Source organism: Schistocerca cancellata, chromosome 5, assembly GCF_023864275.1.
Source record: "Schistocerca cancellata isolate TAMUIC-IGC-003103 chromosome 5, iqSchCanc2.1, whole genome shotgun sequence".
NCBI lineage: Eukaryota > Metazoa > Arthropoda > Insecta > Orthoptera > Acrididae > Schistocerca > Schistocerca cancellata.
Window position 1 is genome coordinate 689706139 of NC_064630.1, and position 22897 is coordinate 689729035.

General features: G+C 41.8%; 2 protein-coding genes and 1 non-coding gene across 3 annotated transcripts in view; 2 read left to right on the top strand and 1 right to left on the bottom strand.

The window, feature by feature from the left end:
* The window catches only part of LOC126187709 (uncharacterized), a 45712-nt gene extending 43426 nt beyond the window's left edge, over positions 1-2286 (bottom strand). The window contains exon 1 of the mRNA XM_049928953.1: positions 2149-2286. Coding sequence (XP_049784910.1) covers positions 2149-2254 — 106 coding nt within the window. The 5' untranslated portion in view covers positions 2255-2286. The remainder of the gene's footprint in view (positions 1-2148) is intronic.
* The window catches only part of LOC126187708 (phospholipase DDHD2), a 208278-nt gene that overhangs the window by 64319 nt on the left and 121062 nt on the right, over positions 1-22897 (top strand). The window lies entirely within an intron of this gene.
* On the top strand, positions 2343-2448 carry LOC126189828 (U6 spliceosomal RNA). Its single transcript, XR_007538237.1, has one exon. It is a non-coding gene; the product is annotated as a U6 spliceosomal RNA (small nuclear RNA).

Sequence of the window (22897 nt, forward strand, 5' to 3'; positions counted from 1 at the left end):
TGCACTGGATGTTGCGCCACGATGCTTTATTGGCTCAGCCGCTGAAGAAGCTAACGCGATACATATCTTCCGTATGGACAAGAACCCTGTTTTACCGTCTGCGTAACAGCAGACCTGCGGAAGCAGTGACTTTTCCGTATTACCTGAGGGACTATATACAGTTCGACTAACCCGTCTCGTCTAGTTACGTAATGTCAAATATTATATCAAAAGGATTTACTTGACGGAGCGGAACATTCTTTCCCCTAGAGTCTTTCTTCTGACTGTAATAATGCGATGTTCAGCGGTGGCATGCTATTAACATGTTCCTGCGAGAATTTGCATTTAATCGCTGGCGCAAATGCAGGTGACACCTGCGTTTCACGAAAAAGTTCTTAGATTATTTCCTATCAGAAAGCCTGAAATGTTGCTGATTACTGTTGTACATTGCCATACTGAGAGTGCCAGATTTGGAATTTTAATGTGGTTTGATATATATTGTATTTTCATGTTTTTCGATGAAACTGCCAACGGAACGATGAGTTTCCAGCTACTGTACAACACACCAAAAGCTGTTTGAATTTCACAATTGCTTTCCGTATTTTGCGTGCACAAAGGTGGTTTTTTGTCAGCTGTGTATGCTTCTGATTCACGCATAAAATTTGTTAATGGCCTTAGCTGTTAATAATTCTAAATAGCTCTATTTTAATAAATGTTCATACTTTAAATTTCGAAAGACTTTATAAAATTCAAAAGTCGTTAGAGCGTGAGTCTATTGAGACACACATGCCATACTGAAACAGTTTATTAAATTGCGGTTGATAATTTTCAAATAGCAGAGCGAAATAGATTGTTCTCTGATGAGTCGAAGGCGCAGATTATGCCTGTTGTCCTTACAGTGATTGTAATAAGCATTTTATTCTTCATATGAATGAGCAGTAAGATACTGTTAATATTGTAACCATTTGTAGCCGAAGTTTGATGATGCGCTATTGACATCAATGCATTTAAGCATTGAAGAAGGAATCGATATTAGCAAAATAAAAACTCACGTTCAGTTAATGGGTCTGAAAGCTTAAAGATATAGTTACGTATTGTAGTACCGGCATCTGTCTCTAAGCAAGTAGTTCTGTCAAGGAGCTGTGCGCTGGAAATTCAAGATTATCGGTTGAACACCCCCTGCCCCCCTACCCGCTTTCCCGGTTTAGGCTGCAGGCGTAACTCGTTAACAGTAGCTTCATGACAGTTATTCGGAAAAAAAAACGAAGAATGCTGTTGATTTATCTGACCAGGTAAACCCCGCTGTGAACTCGCGTTATATTAAAGCTACCCGAAGCAACGCCAGAACAAGTGACTATAGCCCTCGTTTGCTGCTTCTGTCGCAGTAATGTGTCGTATTGGTAAAGAAAGCTTTTTACAACAAAATGGTATCACAAAGAGGGGATTAACGACCACTGAGCCAGTAAGGGTTTGTTCGTGTGACGTATCACCCTTCCGCAAACTTTCGTTAACCAGTTTGGATCACGCAAGCTGTGAAACTTTATCCGCCAGAGGTTTGCGGATAGAAAATGACGAGCGTCCGAGGAAACTTTTGGCTAAGCCACTTGCTTGGATAGTCTTTTGTGCTTTTCTCATACAGCACGTCATCAGCAATGTTAACTGTATTAATTAATGAACGTTGCTCTTGTCCTTACAGAATGTCTGTATTCAGAAACTATGAAATTCACATTAAAGCTGTGTTTATACAAGAGCATCCGTTCTATAGGAACATCAGTATTAAATCGGTACTGTTTCAGCAGAGTGAACTTGAACTTCGCACCGATACTTTTGCACAACTGTGAAGGGGCACACGCGTGTTGATAGAGCCGCCCGGTAGGGTCGGGCAAATATTAAGTAAAGGGTCACCGATAGCTGCAACTCAAGTCTTCTGCTTCAGCTCTATAACGCGAGTGTGCTCATGACTTTATTTGAACATTCACTGTGATTTTTAGTCTAATTATCTGCGATGAAATGCCACTCTCCGTTGGCACATACGGTGATACAGTGAAGACCGCTTTTATTACTATCCGAATAACAGTATAAGCGTAGATAGTATAGAAGACATTGGCTACTTACATGCATGCACGCTAATACACATAATCATTGAAATAATTCCACAAGTGGTCTTACCTGGGTTGGAGTGGCCCGACCAGAATTGTATGAATTGTATTTCGTCTGCTGCTAAAGAAAGCAAGTTCCAGAATGCAAAGAATACCTCCGCCTGTGACTGCGCCATTGTCCACAATGAACAAGTTCAGCATGAGAGCCTGTTCGGAGTTTGTGAAGTAACTGATCGACCATTTGAAACTTTGTCTAGTTGTGATCTTCGCTTCGACTGTAGATATACTTAAACTGGAACGATACAGAGAACATTAGCATGGTCTTATGCTCAGAGATGACACGCAAAATCGCGAGGATTCCACATTTGTACTCCTTTAGCGGCAGACATTTTTGAAATTTGGCATGCGACTAAAGTACCAAGATTTATAACTGAACGCCTCTGACGAACGCTACTGCAAAGAAAACAATTAAGTCCAGTCACCAAAGGTGGGTCAGTCACTACACAACTCTAGATTCATTATGGCATTATGTCACGGAGCAGAAATTTGGTATTGGAACATGTGAATTACAACGTGCAACAGCAAACGTTTCTTGTTGTATTGCTAAATTCAGATTAAACAGTGTCTGACGTATCAGCAACTGTAAAGCTGAACCGGTACTCAAGCTCCACATTTTTCAGAAAAGTGCGCCAGAGAACAAGAATGGCGATGAATCCAACGAGATTTGTGTCAATCGTTTGGATACTATCTTGATGGGTTGAAAATGCGTAAACAGACTCGCAGTTAGAGCAGTGATAAGTAAATTATATGATAAGATGCGGTATAATTGGTTATGAATTTTTCAGCTGGCATGACTTCCATTTTCCACAGTTTCATTAGCTTTGTAAGATCATTTCACCTTTTTGTAATGGGACCTGTACTTCTAAAAACCGCCGAAACATGGGCAGTTCTACCTTATTCCAGTTTTTTGCGTACAAACACTAGGACGTGAGTGTGCCCGTAGAAAAAGGTGGCAAATTTAAATATCCGTGCACTTGACTGGAAGTCTGACAAGAAATAAAATAACTCATTGAACAAGCAGGCATTCTTAAAATTTCGATAAGGCTTATACGTTTCTTTGGAGTTTGAATTTGTGAGACGTTGCGTTTGGTTGGTACTTATTTTGTTGAAGGTCTGATATCGGAAGTAAACAGTTATTAAAATAGCTTTCGATATGGTGCTGTACCACGGAGAGATCGGCAAACGAGGATATCCTTAAAGCGTGTCAACAGAGACCGACAACTATCCAGTATAAATAAGAAATTCTATGATTATAGTTTGCACTTTGAGTGAGTGGCCTTTTTTTCCAAGTATGAGGTTATATAATGTAACCTGAGCTAACTGTCATTTCAAGCCACCCCATATAACAGAAAAGCTCTGCTTGGAAGTGCTTAACTTTTTTTCTACCGTATTAATTCCTTGCGTCAATACTGTCAAACTCGTAGATTGCTCACTTTCTAGCTCCAGCGACGCAGCCTTGCATGTTGTCGAGCAATCTACCTCTTTAAATAATTGATAGTGGAGAACCTTTCCTATCTCGCTATAGTTTGTGAGCGGCCTCTTTCCATTCGCTGTCATCATAGTTCAATTATTTTAAGTGACATGTAAGTATATAAGCGAGAAAAATGTTTCATGAGTTTGTTTATATCGGCTGTTAGTTTAGTCGCCGGCCGGTATGACAGAGCGGTTCTTGGCGCTTCTGTCTGGAACCGCGCGACCGCTACGGTCGCAGGTTCGGATCCTGCCTCGGGCATGGATGTGTGTGTTGTTCTTAGGTTAGTTAGGTTTAAGTAGTTCTAAGTTCTAGGGGACTGATGACCTCAGAAGTTAAGTCCCATAGTGCTCAGAGCCATTTGAACCATTTTTTAGTTTTGTCGCAAGCTTCGAAATTTCCATGTAACCCATGCAAATCCAAAAGGATTTGCATGCAGTCGCGGCACTTCCGAAGAAAACTGTCAGCAGAAGTGAAAATATCTCTCTCTCTGTCTGTCTGAGCCTCACATTATACAGAGTACGAAGGAGAACACGGGTCCTCCGTTAAGAACTTGTATTTAAATTGTTTTAAGATTACTTGCTGAATCATTGGGTACTTTACGACATAGGAGTTAAATATATGTTAGGTAAATACGTAACACAAGACACGAAAATCCAGGAAGAACAAACAGATTGCTGTATTAGGGAGTGATAGACATGTCTTTAGGTCTACAAAATTTGTCATTTAGATGCTCCATAAGAAAAGAGAACCTGCCACAGTTACTGGTCAATGCAGCAAGAGATGGGTTGTATTTACTGTGAACGAGTCAAGTGGCGGAGTGGGAAGACTTTGGACATATATTCGGGCGTACGGCGGTTCAAATCCCTTTCTGTCAATTCACGTTTAGGTTTTCCCTGATTTCCAAAAATTCGCTGAAGGCGAATGCCTGGATGGTTCCTCTGAAAGGTCACTGCCGATTCCCTTCCCCAATTCGAGCTCTGACGGCCTCGTCGTCGATGGAACTTTAAACCTTAATCTTCGTTCCTTCCTTTTGTTAACAAGTCAGTTAGAGAACCTAAAGATCTGGGAAATCATAAATGTATGCTTCTCGGGAACTGAAACTGCTCCTACACTGCACATTACGTCCACATGCTAACACCTTTTTATTGGTCTTTTTCACTGACGCACATGTACATTACCATGAGGGGTGAGGTGCACGTACACACTTGGTTTCCGTTTGTAATTACGGAGTGGAATAGAGTGTGTCCCGACATGTCAGGCCAATAGATGTTCAATGTGGTGGCCATCATTTGCTGCACACAATTGCAATCTCTGGCGTAATGAATGTCGTACACGCCGGTGTACATCTGGTGTAATGTCGCCGCAGGCTGCCACAATACGTTGTTTCATATCCTCTGGGGTTGTAGGCACATCACGGTACACATTCTCCTTTAACGTACCCCACAGAAAGAAGTGCAGAGGTGTAAGGTCAGGAGAACGGGCTGGCCAATTTATGCGTCCTCCACGTCCTATGAAACGCCCGTCGAACGTGTACCTCACCCCTCACGGTAATGTACATATGCGTCAGTGAAAAAGACCAATAAAAAGGTGTTAGCATGTGGACGTAATGTGCTGTTCCAGTCTCTTCTGTACCTAAGGTCCAGCACCGTTCCCTTTGGAATCCCTAGTAATTCGGTGCTCTCCGATACACACGATCGAACAGCGGAGGAGTGGTACTCAAGCGTCAACTTTAGCTTACAATATCTCCGGATGTAATTAACATTTTACAATGCAACAAACGGCACTGATTACGTATTTGTTTATATGTTCGGATGTGCTAACAAAACTACCGGGATTCTATTTAAAAAACGTAGGTTTGTGTTAAAAAACATACTTCCGTGCATTTTTTTATGGTTTGTATTAACCAATTACACTAGCCCCTCTCCTCACGTTCGGTCAGTGGAATCGATTCGTCAGTATTTGATGTGGTTTACGAAATATATCCAGCGGTAACGTTAGGTGACTCACCCTGTATATGAGGGAGAGAGGAAGAGAGACTGTGATTCTGGAGTGAGTACAAATAAATTTGTTTGTCGCAAAAACATGGAACATGTTTGAATTATGTCATTATACGGGAGAGGGGTAAACATGTTTGAATTATGTCATTATACGGGAGAGGGGTCGGCGGCAAAATAATAAAGGCCAGGAAAATGAGGCTGATGCAGAAGTGGTCCTTCTTAATGATTAGGTTAACTGTCGATCACAGAAAATGCTGGAAACAGTGATTTCGTTGCACCTATCAGTTGCTGTCATATGTTTGCGCATGCGCATCTCGCATGCGTTCTATCACAGCACTTCGCTGTGTTGTCGCGTTTGAGTCGGGGGGGGGGGGGGGGGCGGCGGGGGGGGGGGGTGTGCAGAGGGGGGGGGGAGGACAGGTGTCGTTAATTACCAATTGAATGCAACACGAAATGATCTCACTCTAAAAATCGTAAGTCCGTTCATGAATGTTACGTGAAGCACAATCCGTGGAAAACATGTGCGTAACTGTTTCCCCAATTTTTTAAAACTGTGTTTTGGCAAAACTTCCGGCAGTGGAAAACTTACAGGTAAAGTGGTGCAAAACGGGCTTCGTAGCGAAAAACAAAAAAACCGTAACTATCCGAAAAGAGGCCGAGCATCAGAAAACAATGCTCGAATGAATGGAAGCCAGGAACGAAGTCCGACGAACTCTCAGTGTCGATTGTATATGTTGTTGTTGTGGTCTTCAGTCCTGAGACTGGTTTGATGCAGCTCTCCATGCTACCCTATCCTGTGCAAGTTTCTTCATCTCCCAGTACCTACTACAGCCTACATCCTTCTGAATCTGCTTAGTGTACTCATCTCTTGGTCTCCCTCTACGATTTTTACCCTTCACGCTGCCCTCCAATGCTAAATATGTGATCCCTTGATGCCTCAGAACTTGTCCTACCAACCGGTCCCTTCTTCTCGTCAAGTTGTGCCACAAACTCCTCTTCTCCCCAATTCTATTCAATACCTCCTCATTAGTTATGTGATCTACCCATCTAATCTTCAGCATTCTTCTGTAGCACCACATTTCGAAAGCATTTATTCTCTTCCTGCCCAAACTATTTATCGTCCATGTTTCGCTTCCATACATGGCTGCTCTCCATACGAATACTTTCAGAAACGACTTCCTGACACTTAAATCTATACTCGATGTTAACAAATTTCTCTTCTTCAGAAACGCTTTCCTTGCCATTGCGAGTCTACATTTTATATCCTCTCTACTTCGACCATCATCAGTTATTTTGCTCCCCAAATAGCAAAACTCCTTTACTACTTTAAGTGTCTCGTTTCTTAATCTAATTCCCTCAGCATCACTTGACTTAATTCGACTACATTTCATTATCCTCGTTTTGCTTTTGTTGACGTTCGTCTTATACCCTCCTTTCAAGACACTGTCCATTCCGTTCAACTGCCCTTCCAAGTCCTTTGCTGTCCCTGACAGAATTACAATGTCATCGGCGAACGTCACGTTTTTATTTATTCTCCATGGACTTTAATACCTACTCCTAATTTTTCTTTTGTTTCCTTTACCGCTTGCTCAATATACAGATTGAATAACATCGGGGATAGGCTACAGCCCTGTCGCACTCCCTTCCCAACCGCTGCTTCCCTTTCATGCCCCTCGAGTCTTATAACTGCCATCTGGTTTCTGTACAAATTGTAAATAGCCTTTCGCTCCCTGTATTTTACCCTTGCCACCTTTAGAATTTGAAAGAGAGTATTCCAGTCAACATTGTCAAAAGCTTTCTCTAAGTCTACAAATGCTAGAAACGTAGGTTTTCCTTTCCTTAATCTTTCTTCTAAGATAAGTCGTAAGGTCGGTATTGCCTCACGTGTTCCAATATTTCTACGGAATCAAAACTGATCTTCCCCTACTTTGGCTTCTACCAGTTTTTCCATTCGTCGGTAAAGAATTCGTGTTAGTATTTTGCAGCTGTGACTTATTAAACTGATAGTTTGGTGATTTTCACATCTGTCAACACCTGCTTTCTTTGGGATTGGAATTATTATATTCTTCTTGAAGTCTGAGGGTATTTCACCTGTCTCATACATATTGCTCACCAGATGGTAGAGTTTTGTCAGGACTGGCTCTCCCAAGGCCGTCAGTAGTTCTAATGGAATGTTGTCTAATTGTTTCGACTTAGGTATTACAGTGCTCTGTCAAACTCATCACGCAGTATCATATCTCCCATTTCATCTTCATCTAAATTCTCTTCCATTTCCAAAATATTGTACCCAAGTACATCGCCCTTGTATAGACCCACTGTATACTCCTTCCACCTTTCTGCTTTCCCTTCTTTGCTTAGAACTGGGGTTCCATCAGAGCTCTTGATATACAAGTGGTTCTCTTTTCTCCAAAGGTCTCTTTAATTTTCCTGTAGGCAGTATCTACCACTAGTGAGATAAGCCTCTACATCCTTACATTTGTCCTCTAGCCATCCCTGCTTAGCCATTTTGCACTTCCTGTCGATCTCATTTTTGAGACGTTTGTATTCCTTTTTGCCTGCTTCATTTACTGCATTTTTATATTTTCTCCTTTCATCAATTACATTCAAATATTTCTTCTGTTACCCAAGGAGTTCTACTAGCCCTCGTCTCTTTTCCTACTTGATCCTCTGCTGCCTTCACTACTTCATCCCTCAAAGCTACCCATTCTTCTTCTACTGTACTTCTTTCCCCCATTCCTGTCAATTGTTCCCTTATGCTCTCCCTGAAACTCTGTAAAACCTCTGGTTCTTTCAGTTTATGCAGGTCCCATCTCCTTAAATTCGCACCTTTTGGTAGTTTCTTCAGTTTTAATCTACAGTTCGTAACCAAGAGATTGTGGTCAGAGTCCACATCTGCCCCTGGAAATGTTTTACAATTTAAAACCTGGTTCCTAAATCTCTGTCTTAACATTATATAATCTGATACTTTCTAGTATCTCCAGGCTTTTTCCATGTATACAACCTTCTTTCATGATTCTTGAACCAAGTGTTAGCTATGATTAAGTTATGATCTGTGCAAAATTCTACCAGGCGGCTTCCTCTTTCATTTCTTACCCCCAATCCACATTCACCTACTATGTTTCCTTCTCTCCCTTTTCCTACTCTCGAATTCCAGTCACCCATGACTATTAAATTTTCGTCCCCCTTCACTACCTGAATAATTTCTTTTGTCTCATCATACATTTCATCAGTTTCTTTATCATTTGCAGGGTTAGTTGGCATATAAACTTGTCCTACAGTAGTAGGCGTGGGCTTCGTGACTATCTTGGCCACAATAATGCGTCCACTATGCTGTTTGTAGTAGCTTACCCGCATTCCTATTTTCCTATTCATTATTAAACCTACTCCTGCATTACCCCTATTTGATTTTGTGTTTATAACCCTGTATTCACCTGACCAAAAGTCTTGTTCCTCCTGCCATCGAACTTCACTAATTCCCACTATATCTAACTTTAACCTATCCATTTCCCTTTTTAAATTTTCTAACCTACCTGCTCGATTAAGTGATCTGACATTCCACCCTCCGATGCGTAGAACGCCAGTTTTCTTTCTCCTGATAACGACGTCCTCTTGAGTAGTCCCCACCCGGAGATACGAATGGGGGACTGTTTTACCTCCGGAACATTTTACTCAAGAGGACGCCATCATCATTTAACCATACAACAAAGCTGCATGCCCTCGGGAAAAATTACGGCTGTAGTTTCCCCTTGCTTTCAGCCGTTCGCAGTACCAGCACAGCGAGGCCGTTTTTGTTCATTGTTACAGGGCCAGATCAGTCAATCATCCAGACTGTTGCCCCTGCAACTACTAAAAAGACTGCTGCCCCTCTTCAGGAACCACACGTTTGTCTGGCCTCTCAACAGATACCCCTCCGTTGTGGTTGCACCTACGGTACGGCCATCTGTATCGCTGAGGCACCCAAGCCTCCCCACCAACGGCAAGGTCCATGGTACATGGCGGGGGAGGGGAGGGGGGGCCGTTTGTATACATCAGTGGGAATTGCGAAATCGTCGTGTGGAAACTTTATTAAAGAGGACCTGCATCTGCATCGTTATAAATTTGTTGTGCGTGTATTAATGCATCCAGATGAACTTTCACGTGTAGTGTTCTGCCGGTGGTTTCTGAGTGAAGTCAGGGCTTTCGGATCCTCAGGTTTTCATTTCTTCTGATGAGGCCTGGATTAGCCTGTCAGCGTGTATGAACACACAATCATGCGTCAGAAAATCCTCGCCAGTACTTTGAAGAACCGTTGTATAATCTCAAGATTGGTGTTTGGTGCGAAAATTTCTGATGTTCTCATTGTAACAGGTTTATTTCACCAAAGTGTTGAGGTTAACCCATATGTTCATCAACTGTTTACTCCATAAGTGGATTAACTCACAGAAGATGAATTACAGTACTGATGTTTTCAGCAAGACGGAGCAATAGCACACGCCTCCTTGGAAACTTTGTCCTAAGTGCAGAGGTTTTCGGTGAGGGGAGGACTGTCAGCAGAGGTAATGCAATCTCGTGGCCGCCCTGATCCCTCCTCCTTGTATAATCATCTTTGGGACAAATTGAAGCGTCAGTTATACTCAAATAATACAAAGTGGAGTATCTACAGCAGAACCTGGAAAACGCTACAATCTCCGAGGCAGAACTGCTACTCGGTCTTAGTTTGACAGATCTAGCGCAGCGCTTCATCGCTGCAACGGCGGTCATGGCCGGTTTTATGTAGCCCACTCTGTGAATACAAATATGTCGATTGATTGAGTTCACAAAACTTTTCTGGCTATCGAAGTATTGTATCAGCAACATGGGAAAATAATTTTTTTCAACGGCAATGAACTGATGAGTTGTAGGATTTCTGGAGTGGCTTGAGAGGAAAATTGAAGTGCTGTTTCCCATGTCTGAGGGCGAAAGGGGAGGAATCGGATGACTTTGTTCTTCTGTGATTTTGTTCTACTGTGGAGACAAAGCGATAAACCCCTTTTTTATATATTCTACTTCTTTTATGCCAAGCTTCGATTGAGTCGGCTGGTCTGGAACAGCCTCCCCGCCCCATTACTGGTATCCTCTACACTTTCGCAATGAGACTCACTACATCGAATACAGTCGCTGATTTCATTGTGTCAGACAAGTGCAAAAGACCTTTATCATACGATATATTACTTATCAGTAGTGATAAAAAACAAGTTGTTTTATTGACAGTGTGTGCTGAAACCGCATACTAAAGCCGATTATCAGTGGGGCAATCAACGAACGGCAAGCGGCACACTGCAGCGGCGATTCACTATGTAGTAGACTACCCTATACGACGACTGCAATGAGCCGAAGGCAGAGCTATACACGTCTCCCGTGTGAAAGGGCGCGTAAGGGTCAGTGTAAAGGGAAGTGCTTCTGTTCTGTCCATCTGGATGCACGCTGCCTCCCCCACCCCACCACTCCCCAGTATAAAAGAGGCATACTGAACGTTGTGTTGCAAAAGACACATCGCGCACTGATTTGCCGTCATCCTCCCTCCTAAGGCCCCTATAAACGATCAGACTAGTTTATCAGATTCGTTGTTTGCTATCCACGGGTTTCTCAAACTACTAACGAAGTTTCTCAGACTTAACCCCTCTACTGAAGAAGCTAACACGCAGTATCGTGTCGCGAAGTATTTTGATACTAGCGGGCAGTGTACGAGGTGCAGTGCAGGATATAAACTTTAAATCTTTGATATCTGCTCCAATTACAGATATCTCAGTTATAGATAATAGTCCAGCAAGCAACTGCTAACTGTTTGACAAACGCATGCGTAAGCCGTCAAAGTTGTTCGTCAAATCAGCTGCTAGTCGATACGTACGTCAAATACAGTCCGAGCAACACGTCAAACGAATCAGTTCACTGCCGGGTAATTTGAAAAACAGACGAAGTTTGAAAAATTGTGTTGACAATCTTCTGTGTCTTTACTTCACACAAAAACGCGAGAGGAGCAGTACGTCTGTAAGAGCCCGAATTCTTATTTATGTCGTCTTTCGCGATACACGACATCTTCGTTGTGACACCCACTGCAGCAAATACAAAAGTAGATTCTAATCAATGGCAGTGTCGCTCTGACTAAACAAAGCGCGCAGCTCGTCTCCGAACATTCGTTTGTAAGGATACAAGACAGGGAAAGAATACTCCAAAATTGATTAATTTGCTAGTATTTCATGTAGTTACGCTCCATTGGCCATTTGTTTTCTTGGCGAGTTGATTTACGTGCTCATTCAGCCTCTGCTGAAGTTACACTTAAAAATATTCTATGCGAATGAGTTGACATGAGTTATTTGCCTGATCTTTAATCACAGCATAACACACACTTCAGCCTCATCTGCAGAAGTTTTTATGCCAAGATACTTGACCAAGATTGTAAATATATTACACTAACATCCTTATGAGACCTTGACAGTTGAATGGAATCATCAAAACTTTCCACACAGTGTATTGAAATAGTTCCGATGTAGCAGCATTTGTTATAAACAGTACGACGCATTTTCTAGAACGTCTTACGATGGACATAGCCAGTGATGGCTTGTTGTTGTATTCTTGAATCCAAAGCCTGGTTTGTCGAAGCTGCTCATGTTAGCATATCCTGTGCAGGCATCTTCATCTCTGCATAACTACCTCAACGTACATCCATTTGAAGCTACTTACTGTACTCAAACTTAGACCTCCCTCTACAAATTTTTACTCTCCACACTTCTTTCATTATCAAATTGACAATTTCTTGATGTTTCGTGATATGTCCCTTCAATCAGTCCCTTCGTTTAGTCAAGTTCTGCCCTAAATTTCTGTTTTTACCAGTTCGATTCAGTACCACCTCATTTGTTGTTCGACCTACCCATATAATCTTCAGCATTCTTTTGTAGCACCACATTTCAAAAACTTTTATTGTGTTCATGTCTGTGCTGCTGAAGTCCACGTTTCACTTCCGTACAATGCTACTCCAAAATACCATTAGAAAAGAATGTAGCTCTTGAGTTGATGTAAGTTGTAAATTCCTTGTTTTCAGAAGTGCTTGTCTTGTTATAGCCAGTCTGCATTTTATAACCTTTTATTTCGTCCATCGTCATTAATTTTAAGGGAGAGGGCGGGGACGGGTTCGGGCTTTCCATCGATTATCGCGTATTCACAGGCGTTTGGTGATCTAATGTGTCTCATCGCCCTTCGCTTTGCCACCAAAACATTCTTCCCTTTACTAATTCGTGAGAATTATTTGCTTTTAAGTATTTCATTTAATATTTGTGGTCTGTGCACCCGTAGCGCTAACGATAATCTAAATTGTCTAATCGTTTCATGAAGAACAATCGTTGATATTTCTGAGCATTTTCAAGTAAGTTCGTTGATAATTCAGTTGATTTATTCTCCAATATTTTCAGCTCTGAATAAGGATACCTTCTCTCCTCTTTTCCCCTTACAAACGATCACGGCTTACTTCTTCAAACTGTCGACACTATTCGCCACTTTTTCCTCGGTCAACATTTTTACTATATCAGAAGAGTGTTGCCGTTATTTTTCGTTTTGTGCCTGAAATTGGGAATAGAAAAGACCGTTTGGATCTCACTTTTCGAGCTTAGCAGCACTGCAAACTTACATATGGACCACAACGGCAAATCAGGTACGCAATAGAGGTAACAGAATCGCCACGAACTGTGAAAGAAACGAAATTCGCAATTTGATTACACCGTTGCTTCATACATAACCATAGTATGAAAATGCTGCTCTCGTACCATTTGCGAGCTTACGATAATAGTAACGGCGCTATCATATAGACCTTTCTTAAAAATGGGAACGACCTGCGACCTATTGCAGTCACACTGAACGCTATTAATAGCACGTTATCTGAAAATTATTATATGAATGATAATGGACTGCATCGGAGCAGCGCTGAATGACCGGTGGTGAGAAGTAATGTTGTGCCTCAGTCTGAACTCATAAGGGAGTCAGAGCATGGAGAACGTCAGATTTGCAATTCACATTTGCTGATTCATATATGAGGAGCCGCACCTGAAGATCCCCCCCCCCCCCTCCTCTCTCTCTTTCTTTCTTTCTTTCTTTCTTTCTCTCTCCGCTCCAGGTTAATGCTGAGATGTAATCATTGTAGCGAAGACTCTTTTACCCCCTTGTGCTGTTGAGCTTGAGCAGCTTCTCAGATGACTTAAAGGTCGACGGGACGTTAAATTGTTGTTTCTTCCTTGTGCATTAAAACCGTATGTCAGGGTAGAAACAAATACGACGTTGATTTAAAAAGACATGATGGCACACTTGCGACATGTTACCTGATTCAAGTATTTGAAAAGCGGCGAGACTGGCGCTCTAAGTTATCCGAAAGGAAACGAAAGTTTTATTTGCCGAGGAGTGCGGTCGTTTAATAAAGTCATATTTTGCTTGTCCGTAATTTAATACGTATCAGCGCTTCAGAAGGACAGAAGCACATTTGGTTTGGGTTCCACGAAGGACACTGAAATAACGGCACACCAGCGGAAATACTGAACGAGTGAAATCAGACGTGTATCGGTGGAGCCGGAAGCTAAACACGCAACGCCCTTTCGCCATAGATATTTCATGTTTGGCCAAGATTGTGAGGTTTCAGAAGTATCCACAGTTTTCGTACGCCCGTGGCTGATCAAACATTTTGATAGGGCGTCGTCCGTTTTCTTTCCTCCGACGTAAACGCAGCGCACATTCATTTGTTAGTGACGTCAGGCGGTCGATCGGTATTGCGTAATTCACTAGAAAGAGAACTGTTACTGCCAGTTTGTCTCAAAACACTGCGATCTCAAAACACTGCGGCTGATTGTATTGGGAACGATTCTCATACTAGGTAGCAAACTTTACTGGTTTGCTTCTGCTGTTCATTGTCAGCTCGTTTCGCCGACTAGTTATTACACGCTGAGTCACCAGCTGGCTGCCAAGGCCGCTTAGAGCTTTTTTGGCCCCCTGAATTTCGTTGCGGCGTGACTTGCACTGCGCACATGGTTGAAGCAACCAGTTGGAAGCCATAGCGGAAAGGAGGTAAATGGTAACGCTGACGTTCGGTTTCATGAGCAATAATTTGCGTCTACTTTCGTGCTCTGCAAACCATTATGAAGCTCGTGGCAGATGGTACTTCCCATTATACCAGTTATTAATTTCTTCCCGTTCCATTGACATATGGAGATCGGGATAAATGATTGCTTAAACGCCTCTGTGCACGGCGGACCGTGTATAGCTGGTTATTGAAACTTTGTAAGTAGACTTTCAAAGTGTCTATCTTAAAGTGTCTGCCAGTTACGTTTGGCCGCCAATTGTTTTTGTCATCAACACTAAAACTAATTTGATGCTGTTCTCCAATCTCATTTTATTCCAGCATAACTAAAGTATCGCTCTACCTCCACGATCTACCATATGCACTCACACCTATGCTAGGCTTGGCTTATCCCTGTGATTCTTTCTTCAGATACCTTTTTTTCAGAATCGTCTCTTGTCCTAATATGTGCCCATCCAGTCCCTCTCTTCAGTTCTTTATATTATTTGTTAGCAATTTTTCTCGTTGACTCGTTGCTGGCCTGCGTTTCTTACTCGATCAATCCATCTCAACAGTCTTGCAACATCATAGCTCAAAGGCTTCTAGTTGTGGCATTTCCGTCTTCTTCAGTGCCCAAGTTTCACACCCACACAGACCTCGGCTCCAGCGTTTCGTATGAATGTTTATTTGGTCTCAGGGTTGTTTGTATGTTACTCATAAAGACATTTGTTATTGCCCCTTATGTTACGTCACGTCCTTGTGTAAGCGACTATGTGATCGGATGTGTGTGTGTGTGTGTGTGTGTGTGTGTGTGTGTGTGTGCGTGCACAGCATGAGCGTGAAACACGTCGCGCTCTCATCTAGGTCGAATGGTGTAACCACATTCTTGAAGTGAGTTTTTGCCCTACTTTCGCCGAAACTTCCAAACTCATTCCTCCTTACCGCCTAAAATTGTGCTCTTCTTAAAGCATTGCTTCCATAGATGACATAAGTGTCTGATTCTCAGGCTCTGAGGGAAAAAGCGCTTGTGTTTCTACGACTCGGAATTAACGAAGGGACAAGCTGAAAACGAACCTAAAGAGTAGTTAATTGGTGATCATGAATTTCTCCGTATTATTCCATAATGATAGTTGAATATTTTATTAAACATATTAATTTTGTGATTAGTCAGCGATTAAAAAACTAGAAAATTTCGCATCTTCGTTATCTGTAATCGCTTCGGATTACACGAGTGAAAACTTTGTCGAATTTTGAGAGAGCCTTGATGAGAAGTGTGTCCTTCGCTAGCAGGAACACCTGCACCGTCATGGCGAAACTCGACTTGCGTCAGCGAAGAATCTCTTCGCGTCGGAGCAGGTCGAATTTAGCAAATCAGCTGATAGTTTGGCTTCGTCTTGGAGACTAAATTTAGCCCACGCAGAGAAAGAGAGAGGTAGAGGGGGGGGGAGGTCTAGAGGTGGAGGTGCTAAAGGTATCGTAATTTATCACGTCGCATCTTCTGCACGATTTTCAAATGAACCTGCATCAACAGCGCCGTATAATACTTTTCATGTTAGTAATAGGTTAGCACGGCACGAGTTCCTGCAAATTTGTTGTCGACGTTAGTGAAGATGTAAAATCGATCATTATTTGGACCCTAATGTATGTGGCCTATTAACTGGAAATAAAGGAGGAAAAGTTGGTTTATGGTCATTAGAAACCGGCAGCAGCTCTGATTTGACAAGAACACAGCGTGAAACCTGACAGCTTTACACAGAAACCATCAAGGCATTCTCTTTCACTGATTTAAGAGAACCATGAATAACCTAACTCTGTGTGGGCGTACGGGGATTTGAGTACCTTTCATGCAGAATGAGCATTACATCCACATGCGTACTCCACAAGCCACCATACGGTCATGGTGGAGGGTACCTGGTACCACTGCCAGTCACTCTCCTTTTCCACTCACGAAGGTGCGAGGAAGGAACTGCTGTTCGATATACTTCCGTAGGAGCCCTAGGTTTTTTTGTCTTGCCTTCGCGATGCGGTCTGTATTTCAGTGTTTCGCGAAAAAAAAAAAGTTGCCTTCCCTCCAGGGATTCTCATTTTAGTTTCTGTAATACTCGCTCGTTGCTTGAACCTAGATCCCAGATGCTGGAGCAGAACACTGTGTGAGCCAAGTTGTTGTTAATTAACGAGAAGTATATAAGTTCGTTACTACTCTTACTTACTGCTGCTGCTACTACTACTACTACTACTGCTACTACTTAGAAAACAATTATTGGCATATTTTTTGTAATTATTAATATAAACGCTGTTTTAATTACGACACCACCTAGGCTGCAGGATCTAAAGAACGTAGTTCCTTTTTTTGTATCTACTTGCTGGTTGTTGCATGTTGTGAAATCTTTTCTGTCTAGTGCCTTATCGGCCTTTACTTGTGTTAATTTTTCGCTGATGGAAGCATTCCGAGATTATTACTTATTTTCAGCCTTTTGCGTCGCTATTACAACTTAATATGCTGGGAAACGCTGATGAATTATCTTTAAACAAGAACCATTAAAGCGATCAATGGATTATTAAAATAACTCTAAAATCGTATCTTTGTGGCCACATTCACTCAGCGCGATGTCTTTGTGGTTAGGCAATGGATTCGCATTTGGGAAGACGACGATTCAAATGCCCGTTCAGCCATCCAGATTTTGGTTTTCCGTAATGCTGTTATGGTTCCCTTTAAAAGGCTATAGCCAAATTCCTTACTCATCCTTCACCTACCCAAACATGTGCTCCGTCTCTTAATGACCTCTCTTGACGAAGAGACCTTAAGCCATAATCTTCTTCGATTCGTTATAAAGCTTATATCATGTAGTAACACTAAATAGGCTGTAATATATTGAATTCTGCGCTATCTTGAAACAGTAGTGTAGTTAAGTGCGTGAAATAAGGCTGTAGACAACAGCAAAACAGTTTGATACACATAAGATAACTATCAAGCAGAGATATTTAAAAATACTTGCACGAGGAACCTTTTTGAACTTTAACGTTGATGGATTCGAAGAGGGTAGAAATTGATTTAACTCAAAAAGACAAAAAAAGGCGTGAATTTATTCGAAGGCCACACGTTCACGACAAAAAGACATTTTATTTTCATCTGCCGAGTGAAAATGCGCTACGCGTAGTTAAAAGTACACAAGCAGTAAAACTGGCGATCTGATACTCTTGAATATTCAGTTGTATTATCCTACGTGATTGTTCATACTTGCATAAAAGTGACTTTTAGTTTTGCTGCCATTTTTATTTGGAAATACGCAGCTCGCTCTCTGTTGCCCAGACGCATTTGATTGACAACGAGGCCCGTTAGTTTGTGAACAGACTGATGGGTTAAAGTGTGAACCAGAGAGAAAACACACTGTGAATATCTTTTCCCAGAGAGAAATTTTCGTAAGTGAAACGGCCTATAGTAATCGTTTACTATGTTACGTGTTTAGAGCAAGAGTGTTAGTACAATATGCACGTGGAATAATGGACGATAAATGGTGGGTTTTCGTCAGACTTTTGGGTGACAGGACAACTTCACGAATGCTAGGTTAATGACTTGAGTCTAGTGCGTGTCATTAAGATTATAAATGTGGCCTAACAGTCAGAACTAAGACATACCCGACTCATTCAGAAGCAATACGAAGTGAAGATTCTGCGAAAATTGGAAGTATCAATTCACTTAGCCAAATAAGATCGCCCGGTGTATTAATGCACCATGTGTAATTTAAGTAAACTATCAATGAAGTTGATCTGACATCCTTAATATTCAGGTGCTCCATCTCTCACGACTGGTCTTTCCTCCGCCAGCATAATTAGCACTTTACACTTTCAATTCTGCTCTCATTTTTCATACGAAAACACTTGCACTCTCAGTTCATTGACGACGAATTCGTTGGTTCGTGACCCACGTGTTAAAGCGTGACCAACGAAGAGAACACAGTGCACCCTGTGTCTCTGCAAAGGGAATACATCGCTACATCCGCCAGCCAGAATGGTTGTGTCATGTGAATAATGCTCCTGCCAACCTCATAAATCTGCCGGAACGACAGAGGGCAAAAATTTTTGCCGTGGGCGAGGGTGCCGCGTTATTGACCGAAGTGAAAGATGTAACACAAATGTCCGGTATATAACTTATTCGCTAATACCTAACCTCAAAATAAACTTACGAGAAAATTAAAATACACGAACAGAAAGTATTTGTAGCCCTACCTGGGATCATCTCTGCCGGCAGGTGCCCAGTCAGATCTTCGTCGATGCTTTGCAGTTCCTCAGACATTACGGAAGGTAAATTGATTCTTCTCCATGCTGCATCAGCAATGTTTTCGTCGGTAGGTATGACAATTGCCCCACGAGATGCCCATACAAGAGCGTAGAGAATGAACGTTAGGGTGTTCATACAGCATAACGTCATTTCTCGCGTTGCTTGGAGTCTCACAAACGGAACTACAGATCTCTTGTCTCTTCCTCCACAGACGAACGAGCGACTGCCATTTAATGAGACACTTGCAGCCTTTCTTATCGGCACCGAAAAGGGCGGTGAACGTCTTGGTAATCAGGTCATTCCGGGGAAGAGGTTCCCGTGTTTAGTTTAGAGGGTGTGTGTCAAGACACGTCATCACCTCCTTTACGTGGCCTCCTTTCGGCAGGAAACATTCTCGCGAGCTGATTGGAGCCTCATCCAGACAATAGTACGTAACCGTCCGATGTGACTCACATTTTGAGCACCTGGCTTTGCTGATTGGGATATACGAGTACTTTGGCTACTATATGTCCGGGATTATCCCGGACAGTTCTGGTTTTTTAGTGCTGCCCTGTGTAATCTCCTGGATTTGCAAAATATGCCAAAGGTTTGAGAATTTTAAGACTGGGCAAGATTTTTTAAAATTTTAGACGTATGTTAGGGACGTTAGCCGATCGTAGATCAAGCGCTGACGACGATGGGGAGGCGTGGCTACTGGTTCCGTCACAATTTTTCACTCTCTATTAGTCATTTGACAACACAAGAGGGACAGTGCGGTTATGTTGTTTTCGTGTGCTAAGTAACTCGTCGACACTTTTGGATCATTTTACCTCTTTTCGTTTTGGATCATTTTACCTCTTTTCGTTTTGGATCATTTTACCTCTTTTCGTTTTGGATCATTTTACCTCTTTTCGTTTTGGATCATTTTACCTCTTTTCGTTTTGGATCATTTTACCTCTTTTCGTTTTGGATCATTTTACCTCTTTTCGTTTTGGATCATTTTACCTCTTTTCGTTTTGGATCATTTTACCTCTTTTCGTTTTGGATCATTTTACCTCTTTTCGTTTTGGATCATTTTACCTCTTTTCGTTTTGGATCATTTTACCTCTTTTCGTTTTGGATCATTTTACCTCTTTTCGTTTTGGATCATTTTACCTCTTCTCGTTTTTTGTCTCATTGCTCAACGTTGACCAAAAGCAAGTCTGTGTTACCCTGCAAAAGGAATACAATTTTTTTAAATTGTCTAATGACAGTAACAGTGAAAGTGTTAATTGCACACTACGAATTGTAGAACTCTCTGTTGTACATAAAGCAAAGGACGACATTACAGACCACGTGAAAACAATTGAACATAGGAGCTGTATTTATCCAGTGTTGTTTGTGATTCAGATTCTGAAAAAATATCAGACACTATTGAAGACAAGAGTTTCAGCAGCTTTTTGAGGTGCTGCAGAAGGCTTGTATTTCATGTTGCAATATTTCTAAAATGGTTGAGTTTGCAATGTCTGTGCCTGGGACAATTGCTCCAGTTATGAAACGTTAAAATTAATTCAGAACCTTTTCGCTGTGAATTATATGATTCAAAATATAGTTTAAGACTTTTAAGTAATTTCAAAAATATGCCCTTGAATTGGACACAAAAATATAAGCTGCGACTTGAAGCCTTCCCCCCCCCCCCCCCCCCCCCCCCCCCCGCCCACCGCACCCGCAACCCTCAACACCCCTCTCTCGTCCCCTATCAACATCCCGATCTCTCGCTGTCCTTTACGGTTTTGTTTGGTGTAAAATGTGTCATATCGTTTAATTCTGCCACAAACTTCTGGACTAATTTTGTGGAGTAGGCAAATATAAGTTCGTAAGTTGAATAGATATACATAAAGGTTCAACACCATAGTGTATTGGAACAGTCTCCATAAGATTATTTGAGCCACGCGGACTTACAATACCAAGTTTAAATCGATGTATCAGCGCCTTTCATGTATTCCGCTATCAAGATTTATTTACTTAAATCGAATCTGTAGGGTAAGGAGGTGACGCTTGTAGGTAGGGGAAAACTCCTTTCACAAAGCTTCCTGTGCAGTACTTCTCGTGGTTCCTTGTACTTCGTACGTGACAGTATTACATGATCCAGATCGTTCACGTCAGTTCGGTCCTGATCATAACTTTCAGAAACTAGAATTTTTATTAGACATATATTTGGGTGGTGGTGGTGACGGAGGAGGAATATCCGGATCCCAGCCTCGTACGAATGGTGGATGTCACATAGTCGAAACACGGTCGAGGAGAGATGTCCAGTTGTATGGTACCTAAGATGTCGGCCCTTACATTGCTGAGTCACATGACATTCGCGGTTCCGATCATGGTAAGCAGCTTTACTGATCGTTGTTCGAAATCAGTATGAAGGATTGGTTTTAGACGGAACTTTCCTTCATTAATGCTCCTCTTTACTAGGTGGTAGACTCTTTCGTTGTAAAAAATTCCATCACATCCTCTTACCCATTGCAAATGGACATCTATGTCATTTTTCCGTGCTTCTGTGTTACTCCAATATATCCGAAAATATATATGTTAATCTGCTCGTCAGATTTTGGATTTTGTGATTTCTGCATAACGCTTTGGGAGAGATAAGTAACAATATGGAGCATAAACGAATTGGTTCCATAGCAAAATTGCCTCCCATTTGGCCAATAGCTCCGCAGTACAGATACGAGTTTCAGGTAGGTGGAAGTGCAATCACTTGATAGTTTTTACTAGGTGGACTGAACACGCAGACGGCTTTATGGTCACTTACGAAGAATGAATGACTCCAGATGGCTGGAACGGGCCTTCAACAGATTCGAAACAGGATAATATCCTGGTTCGTGAACACCGAAAAAGATGTAGAGAAAATGGACGCAAGACACACAAATCCGAAACATTTTCAGAACAGTGATATCTGGGACTTTTCGTCTTGAGAAACAGACAACTGATGCCAAATCGTCATACGATCGCTGTTCTAGACGCAGCTAATTGATTAAAAAAACAGTACCGTAAATGAAAACCAATTTCGTAGTGGTTATAAGCTTATCGTGGTCCTTACTGGCGAGATAAGTATGGCGGCGTAGACCAGCATATAAAGTAGGAAATACAGGCATGTGATAAGTAGCGACGACCCAATACTTAAAACGCCGTTTCCTTCGTATCATCTCATTCGTTACACTTGGTAGGCCGACTTATTCGCTTTTTTTTCCGAACATTCTTTGCGCTGTACAGTCAGACCTTTTTCTTTCGCCTCTATCCTTCGTGTGTTTTAACGTAACATTTTGCGTAAGAGATTTGCATGTGTGTTTGAACAGCGATGCACAGGGTACGGCTCGCTATTAATCTGATACCGATATCCACCACTAACCTTTAGTTGTTCTTTTACTCGTCTTTTGTTCCCTGCGAAAGCAAAGGGCGGCCCTTGTAGAACATAGTACTTTTACAAAACATCGTTTTGACCATATTTGTTAAATAATGAGAATGTTTGTGAAGTAAGTGATGTGAACAAATTAGGGCGTTTTTTCGCGAGTCTGCAATTTTGTACACCCCTAATTTAGAGGACGCCATAGCTGTCAATTTCTTCGACATACTCTTATTCAAATACTCTTCTTCCACTTGAGAATTGTGGAATGATGAGAATAAATATTCCTCTCGCTGTCCTTTATTCATAGTCAAGCTATCGGATTATCGGGTTTCATGTAACAAATCCGTAAAATTTTCAGGTATTTCGAAATATGGGAAATATGGCGCACATGGCGTGACGTTAACGTGCAGAGATTTCGCGCTGTGAACATCTCGGATTTCATAGTACTGCTCTTAGAATAACTGCCTTCTTCTTTATCCGTATCACGGCAGACATGCTTCTGTTACAGTCATGATTCCAAGGAATACTGGACTGCTGGTCAGTTTGAGATTAGTGCTTATTTGTTTTTATTGGCAGAAAACCATAGCCACAAT